The sequence below is a fragment of the Ovis canadensis genome, chromosome 15 (assembly GCF_042477335.2).
Source record: "Ovis canadensis isolate MfBH-ARS-UI-01 breed Bighorn chromosome 15, ARS-UI_OviCan_v2, whole genome shotgun sequence".
Classification (NCBI taxonomy): domain Eukaryota; kingdom Metazoa; phylum Chordata; class Mammalia; order Artiodactyla; family Bovidae; genus Ovis; species Ovis canadensis.
The window spans coordinates 55,676,028-55,685,077 of record NC_091259.1 but is presented as its reverse complement, the minus strand read 5'-3'; the positions used below and the strand labels follow the sequence as shown (position 1 = coordinate 55,685,077).

The window sequence follows — 9,050 nt, the reverse complement described above, 5'->3', positions numbered from 1 at the left end:
CTTTCCAATCACTCAGTAATGCCAGAAGACACAGGGGAAGACAAGAAAACACAAGACATACTTTGCTTCAAGGTTGCAGAGATGAAAGAACAATGATGTTTCTTTTATTACTCTTTCCTTCAGTCCTATCAATTGACACAGTTTACCAGTTCTGTCTTCTGTCTCTGAAAGAAATTTATTAATCTCCTCTGTGGCATTCGTTTAGGTCTCCATTGTCCACCTCACTGTGGCAATTATCACACTTTATGCCCTGGAGAAGGAAATGGCAACCCACTCCAGTGTTCTTGCCTGAGAATCCCAGGGACGGGGGAGCCTGGTGGGCTGCCGTCTATGGGGTCGCAAAGAGTCGGACACGACTGAAGCGACTTAGCAGCAGCAGCAGCAGCAGGAGGAGTGCTTTTTACACAACGTGTTCTCTTTCCATCTGGGCACACATTAGGACTTTAAAAAAATTCACTGTTTCAAAGTTTATTAAATAGTTATAATGGATTTCAAAAAAACCTAGATTTTCTGGCTTCCTATATGCTCAGAAATCAATTGTATCCTACATAAAATATCTAGTCTTTAAAAGTAATATCAAATGATACTGTTGATTAAATTTAGTCTGGGCACTATTTGGAGGAAGATAGAACTCTGCCAACCTTTTCTTTTTATTTCATGTGAATTGTTTATTTAGGTTTTATTATTATCCATGAATCATATTTGTTAATTTGTATTTTCCTGAGTATCATCAATTTTACTTTACTTGTCAAAACATTAGAATAAATTTTTAAAGTATCACTATTGTTAGAAAATATATATTTTTATCATTAGAGAGTATTTTTATCTTGATTCTAATCATCATGCTTATATCTTTCTCATGCTTTTAGAGACAATTCAATTGATTAAATTTACTGTATTTTTCTCTTTAAAATAATTAGTTTCCAACTTTTGACATAATATCAAGTTATGGAGCAAAAGATAATATTTATACTATTCATATTATAGTTTTTCTCATTCATTTGAAAGTGAGTTTAAGACTAAAATTTGAATATTAAAGCAGCCTCTAATACTTTTTGAAGTCTTGCCATTTAGTGAGATTGTACTATATCTACATTTTGTCTTCCTTCTTTATTTAATGTTTGTTGCTTACTTATTTACCTAAATGTATTTCTTAGAAGCATTCTTATATGGATTTTAGGTAGAGGTTTAATTGTGACTTAATTTACATGTACTTTTTTGATTCAGGAGGAATTTTGTTATAGTTAGAGTGAGTTGTGAATCTAGCTACATTTTTTCTGCAATAGGCAATAAATAATTGTCAAACTAGCTGTGGAATAATTCTGTATTTTCTCACTGATTTTTGATTCCTCCAATTGTGTACAGTATTCAAGTTATGACTCATTTGGCAGCTGTATATTTTGCTCTTTGGGCATATTTATTCTTGAGCCATCATTATGCTATGTAATTTATTTATGTTTATTTAATTCATTTTTTATATTTATATATTTAATAAGTATATTGACATTAATCATGCCATTTTATCTTTAACTCATAAATAATATAGGACTCATTTATTATTTAAAGTATGTTCCTAACATCTATTTTATTAATTTTAAATATATTCTGAAATCATATTACCCTTTAAATATAAATCTTAAGTGGATTTTGTTATAATAAAATAATTGGCAGTAATTATTTCTTAGTATTTTATTTTTTATAAAAACTCATTTTTTAAAATGTCACATTTGCAATGTCTTTGGAAGTTTTATTTATTTATTTACTTTATTTAACTTTACAATACTGTATTGGCTTTGCCATACATCAACATGAATCTGCCACAGGTGTACACTTATTCCCAATCCTGAACCCCCCTCCCACCTCCCTCCCCATACCATCTCTCTGGGTCATCCCAGTGCACCAGCCCCAAGCATCCTGTATCCTGCATCAAACCTAGACTGGCAATTCGTTTCTTATATGATATTATACATGTTTCAATGCCATTCTCCCAAATCATCCCACCCTCGCCCTCTCCCTCAGAGTCCAAAAGACTGTTCTATACATCTGTGTCTCTTTTGCTACCTCACATACAGGGTTATTGTTACCATCTTTCTAAATTCCATATAGATGTGTTAGTATACTGTATTGGTGTTTTTCTTTCTGGCTTACTTCACTCTGTATAGTCGGCTCCAGTTTCATCCACCTCATTAGAACTGATTCAAATGTATTCTTTGTAATGACTGAGTAATACTCCATTGTGTATATGTACCACAGCTTTCTTATCCACTCATCTGCTGATGGACATCTAGGTTGCTTCCATATCCTGGCTATTATAAACAGTGCTGCGATGAACATTGGGGTACATGTGTCTCTTTCGATTCTGGTTTCCTTGGTTTTTATAAAACAAGTTACATACATATGAAGTTAAAAGTTCAAATTTCTTTCTTCACCTTACCTTGAATTTGAGAAATATTGCTTAGAATTGTTGATGTATATTCCTCCAGCCTTTTGAATGCAAATACCATAAATACCAAATCAATATTAACATAATAACATTACATTGCAATCTTTTTCCGCTTAAATATATGTTGTCATCTTTTAATTCCCATAAACATAGCTTTACCTTATTCTTTTTCTCAACTCTATATTCTTCCATTATACAAAGAGATTGTAAATGTTAAAGTCATTTCCATATTAAAAGTTAAACTTGTGTCACTTTTTCAATTTTCATATTTTTATGTTATAATTTCACTCAAATTTTAGATTAAATGTTACTATGATGAATATTTTCATGCCGTTTTTTAAAATTTGTTTAACTGAATCTTTGGAAATATTCCTTAGTTGGAACTACTCTGGGGCAATGAATATGCGCATTTTATGTTTTGATACATTTTGCCAAGTTAGTTTCTAAGAATGTTACACAGTAAACCCTTGTAAAATAGTTATAATAGTTCTTCTTTCCTCAGACCCTTAACAGAGTTGGACATCAATGATATAATCAGTATTTATGACTTTTCTAATCCTTCCGTATACCACATCCTTGTTTTATATTGAGTTTGATTATTTCTGAGACTGAGAATATCCTACATATGTGTTAAAGATTAGAATTTATTTTTACATGACTTTGTTTATAATTATTGTCAATTTTCCCACTGAGTCAAAGGACTTTACTGTAGTGATTTCTAAAAATACCTTAAGTAAATATTTTAATAACAATGTTTGTATTTTGTAAATCTCTTTGATATCTGGCCTTATAGAAGACAGATGGATTCTCATATCAGCATCTACATTCCATCTCTCATAGTACATTATTGTTATACATATATCTACTACTTTTTTAGAAGATTCTTTTCCCATATAGGCCATTACAGAGTATTAAGTAGAGGTCTCTGTGCTACATAAATATGTATATTAACAGAATTTTGTATTTTTCCCTTAAATTAGTCTTTAATTATGCTATTTTTGTTGTGATTTACTGTCTCCTATGTAATTTTGCTTCTCTGTGCATTGGTCTCTCCTGTAACTGAATCTTTTTTTTTTTTTTAACTGAATCTATTTTTAATGAAATGGATCCTACCTAGATTTGAGCACAGATGGTACTGACACTGCTCCTGACTGCCAGCCTTAGCATTTCTATCTGGAATTACAATCTTTCCACTTCCTTTTTCTCACTGGTTAGGATAGACCCTGCATCACATCTGCCTTTAATTTTTCAAGAAATATTAAGTATGTTTGAGTTAGCCTATGCAGAAGTCTTGATGGGGAATGATGGTATGCAAGAGCAGTCAATGCGTGGGTAGTAAAAAGTGGATGTAATATAGACATACTCAGGGAATCAGTGCCTGTAATGTGCTAATTGTTTGTTTGAAAGATGAATAGGGTGGCTGATATGAGGGAGATATGACTAAGATAATTTCAAGGTTTTTAGATATAGAAATTGATGGTGGTACACTATCAGTTGCTGAGTTGAAAAACATTATAGGAGAAACAGATCTGGGGCAACAAGAAGAGAAATGTGGTAGTTTGGAACATACTGAGTTGGGTGCACTTGTGAGGTTTTAAAGTGAAGATGGCAGGCATAGGATAACTAGTTGCAAAAAGTATAAGCTAACTAGTTTCAAGACTGAGGAGAGGAATATTTTCAAAACTATAAATTTAACAGTCTTCAGCATAGGAGTCACAGTTAAAGTCATGGTGTTTGGAGATATTTCCCACGTGGAGTTTGTCATCCTAGAAAGCAACAGACATGGTCAGAGCACTGAAAAATACCAACACTCAGGAACAGGTAGAAAAGGGTGGCTCATTCCCTGGTGGCTCAGTGGTAGAGAATCCACTTGCCGGTGCAGGAGATTTGGGGAGATTTAACCTGCTGCAGAGCAGCTAAGCCTGTGTGTCAGAACTACTAGGGCCGGTGCACCTTAGAGCCCATGCTCCGCGGGAAGAGAAGCCATTGAAACGAGAAGCTGATGCACATCACTCACCACACACAAAGCCCATGCAGAAATGAAGACCCAGCACAGCCATCCATAAATATTAGTAAATAAATAAAATAGTGTATTAAAAAAGAACAAGTAGAAAAACAAGTGAATACTGAAGTTGGAGTAAAAAATTTCTGGGTCATGTCACAAAATAAGACAGGTTGGAGGAAAGGCTCAACAGTTTTGATGAAGGTTCATAAGACTGAGTAATTTTTCAGATTAGATAGGGTCAAGAAGACCATTGCATAGTGCTGCCAGGAGACTGGGCTCCCTCTGCAGGGGCAGTTTTCCAGGATTGAGAAGAGGGTTCCATTCTTTCAGTAAGACAAATCTGACATAGTAAGTTACTGGAGAATGTCTGACCTTCAAAACTTTTCCAACCTGGGCATATCTGAAGTGGCAGAGTAAACCACCTCAGTCTTAGATTTTATAGAAGAATTTTGTCTTCTCTTTATGTTTGGAAGGGATAAAAAAGAAGAGACTGCATGGTCTGGTTTCATACATTAAGCCTATCTTTTCAGCCCCTTGTGACCCTTGGGCTTTACACTGAACTTTTTTTTCCAAATCCCTGACCAGTGATGTTTCTTTGCCTAATATTATTTTTACACATATTTTCTTATAAAATTTATTGAATTGCTGGTAGCCAGGCAGGACTTGCTTTAGAGTTACATGACTTGTATCTCTGGGAAAAATTATTTTGACACCACTTCTATTATGCCTTAAAATTGTGACTAAAATCTTTGCAAATATTTATGAGTAAAGAGAAGAGAAGGATAGTTTATCACTTTCTAGAACTGAAGGTGAGCAGATGATACAGGAGAAGGCTCAGAGATGCATGTGTGAAGATAATGTTAACAATCAGTCATGAACTTTTCACTTTCAGTCTGTGAGGCACAACCTATCCAAGATCATGATGGCCGCATTCAACTTGACCAGCTTCACGAATCCAGGTTCATTCATCCTGCTGGGAATCCCAGGACTGGAGCGCTTCCACATCTGGATCGGGATTCCCTTCTTTATCATTTACCTTGTGGCTCTTGCAGGCAATAGTGTCCTTCTCTATCTTATTTCCATGGAGCGCAGCCTTCACGAGCCCATGTTCTTTTTCCTCTCCATGCTGGCGGCTACAGATCTCATCCTGTCTAACACATGTGTACCCAAAACATTCAGCATCTTCTGGCTGGGTCCTCAGGAAATCAGCTTTCCTGGATGTCTTACTCAGATGTTTTTTCTTCACTATAGCTTTGCCATGGATTCTGCCACCTTGCTGGCTATGGCATTTGATCGCTATATTGCTATTTGCTTCCCCCTAAGATATAACACTATTCTCACCCGTCAGGTTATTACTAAGATTGTAATGGGTATTGTCAGCAGGAGCTTCTGTATCATCTTCCCATGCGTGTTCCTATTAAAGCGACTGCCTTTCTGCCAAACACTTATCATTCCACACACATACTGTGAGCACATAGGCATTGCCCAGCTCGCCTGCGCCGACATCTCCATCAACATCTGGTATGGTTTTGCTGTGCCTGTAATGACTGTTACATCAGACCTGATCCTCACTGGCATCTCCTACACTCTCATTCTTCGTGCTGTCTTTAACCTCCCATCCCAGGATGCCCGCCAGAAAGCCCTCAACACATGTGGCTCCCATGTCTGTGTCATGCTTATATTCTACATACCAGCCATATTCTCTGTCCTCACTCACCGTTTTGGTCACAGTATTCCTCACTCCTTCCACATATTGATTGCTAACCTCTATGTAGCCATTCCTCCTGCACTCAATCCAATCATCTATGGGGTGAAAACCAAGCAGATTCGGGAAAAGATGATCCTACTATTCTTTCTTAAAGGGACCCAGTGACATAAGACTGAGAGTTTGGGAAAGAAAACAGGTAACCATATCAGTTTTGGAACACATTTCATGTTTTTCAAAGCTAGAACACAATGAAAACTTAAATTTTTTATGAAATCCTAAACTTCCACTGTGAGTTGAAAGTGGAACTCCAACTTCACATCATTGTAAGAAGCAATGAGACAAGGAAGTAGATGTCAAGAAGGGAGACAAAATTTGAAGAAAATGTGTACCTGAAAAGATAGATCAACAAAACGTTTCTATACCATTATGAAGTAGATTTCTGAGTCTTATGGAATAAGAGGAGGATCATGTATAATTTGGATAGACTATTCAGTTCATTTCTGTTCAGTTGCTCAGTCGTGTCCGACTCTTTGCGACCCCATGAATCGCAGCACGCCAGGCCTCCCTGTCCATCACCAACTCCCGGAGTTCACTCAGACTCACGGCCATCGAGTCCGTGATGCCATCCAGCCATCTCATCCTCTGTTGTCCCCTTCTCCTCTTGCCCCCAATCCCTCCCAGCATCAGAGTCTTTTTCAATGAGTCAACTCTTTGCATGAGGTGGCCAAAGTACTGGAGTTTCAGCTTCAGCATCATTCCTTCCAAAGAATACCCAAGGCTGATCTTCAGAAAGGACTGGTTGAAACTCCTTGCAGTCCAAGGGACTCTCAAGAGTCTTCTCCAACACCACAGTTCAAAAGCATCAATTCTTCGGCACTCAGCCTTCTTCACAGTTCAACTCTCACATCCATATATGACCACAGGAAAAAGCATAGCCTTGACTAGACAGACCTTAGTCAGCAAAGTAATATCTCTGCTTTTGAATATGCTATCTAGGTTGGTCATAACTTTTCTTCCAAGGAGTAAGCGTCTTTTAATTTCATGGCTGCAGTCACCATCTGCAGTGATTTTTGAGCCCCAAAAAATAAAGTCTGACACTGTTTCCACTGTTTCCCCATCTATTTCCCATAAAGTGATGGGACCAGATGCCATGATCTTCGTTTTCTGAATGTTGAGCTTTAAGCCAACTTTTTCACTCTCCACTTTCACTTTCATCAAGAAGCTTTTTAGTTCCTCTTCACTTTCTGCAATAAGGGTGATGTCATCTGCATATCTAAGGTTCTTGATATTTCTCCTGGCAATCTTGATTCCAGCTTGTGTTTCTTCCAGTCCAGCGTTTCTCATGATGTACTCTGCATAGAAGTTAAATAAGCAGGGTGACAATATACAGCCTTGATGTACTCCTTTTCCTATTTGGAACCAGTCTGTTGTTCCGTGTTCAGTTCTAACTGTTGCTTCCTGACCTGCATACAGATTTCTCAAGAGGCAGGTCAGGTGGTCTGGTATTCCTATCTCTTTCAGAATTTTCCACAGTTTATTGTGATCCACATAGCCAAAGGCTTTGGTATAATCAATAAAGCAGAAATAGATGCTTTTCGGGAACTCTCTTGCTTTTTCCATGATCCAGTGGATATTGGCAATTTGATCTCTGGTTCCTCTGCCTTTTCTAAAACCAGCTTGAACATCAGGAATTTCAAGGTTCACGTACTGTTGAAGCCTGGCTTGGAGAATTTTGAGCATTACTTTACTAGCATGTGAGATGAATGCAATTATGCAGTAGTTTGAGCATTCTTTGGCATTGCCTTTCTTTGGGATTGGAATGAAAACTGACCTTTTCCAGTCCCATGGCCACTGCTGATGTATCCAAATTTGCTGGCATATTGAGTGCGGCACTTTCACAGCATCATCTTTCAAGATTTGAAATAGCTCAACTGGAATTCCATCACCTCCACTAGCTTTGTTCGTAGTGATGCTTTCTTTGGCCCACTTAACTTCACATTCCAGGATGTCTTGCTCTAGATGAGTGATCACACCATCATGATTATCTGGGTTGTGAAGATATTTTTTTGTACAGTTCTTCTGTGTATTCTTGCCACCTTTTCTTAATATCTTCTGCTTCTGTTGGGTCCATACCATTTCTGTCCTTTATTGAGCCCATCTTTGCATGAAATTTTCCCTTGGTATCTCTAATTTTCTTGAAGAGATCTCTAGTCTTTCCCTTCTGTTGTTTTCCTCCATTTCTTTGCATTGATCGCTGAAAAAGGCTTTCTTATCTCTTCATGCTATTCTTTGGAACTCTGCATTCAGATGCTCATATCTTTCCTTTTCTCGTTTGCTTTTCATTTCTCTTCTTTTTCCAGCTATTTAGGAAGGCCTCCCCAGACAGCTATTTTGCTTTTTTGCATTTCTTTTCCATGGGGATGGTCTTGATCCCTGTCTCCTGTACAATGTCACGAACCTCATTCCATAGTACATCAGGCACTCTATCTATCAGATCTTTTCCCTTAAATCTATTTCTCACTTCCACTGTATAATCATAAGGGATTTGATTTAGGTCACACCTGAGGTCTAGCGGTTTTCCCTGCTTTCTTCAATTTAAGTCTAAATTTGGTAATAAGGAGCTCATGATCTGAGCCACAGTCAGCTCCTGGTCTTGTTTTTGTTGACTTTTGTTGTTTCCTTGTTTTTGATAGAGCTTCTCCATCTTTGTCTGTAAAGAATATAATCAATCTGATTTCGGTGTTGACCATCTGGTGATGTCCATGTGTGGAGTCTTCTCTTGTGTTGTTGGAAGAGGGTGTTTGCTATGATCGGTGCATTTTCTTGGCAAAACTCTATTAGTCTTTGCCCCGCTTCATTCTGCATTCTAAGGCTGAATTTGCCTGTTACTCCAG

General features: G+C 37.3%; 1 protein-coding gene across 1 annotated transcript; it reads left to right on the top strand.

Annotated features, from left to right (window-relative positions):
• The first annotated feature begins 5,370 nt into the window (after positions 1 to 5,370).
• Positions 5,371 to 6,321, top strand: LOC138420537 (olfactory receptor 52H1-like). The gene has a single exon (XM_069553774.1). The coding sequence runs from the start codon at positions 5,371 to 5,373 to the stop codon at positions 6,319 to 6,321; it is 951 nt and encodes a 316-aa protein (XP_069409875.1).
• Positions 6,322 to 9,050: the final 2,729 nt, after the last annotated feature.

What these genes read in the sequence shown, in the direction of transcription:
- LOC138420537 (XM_069553774.1), top strand. Translation starts at nt 5,371, where the DNA reads ATGGCCGCATTCAACTTGACCAGCTTCACGAATCCAGGTTCATTCATC.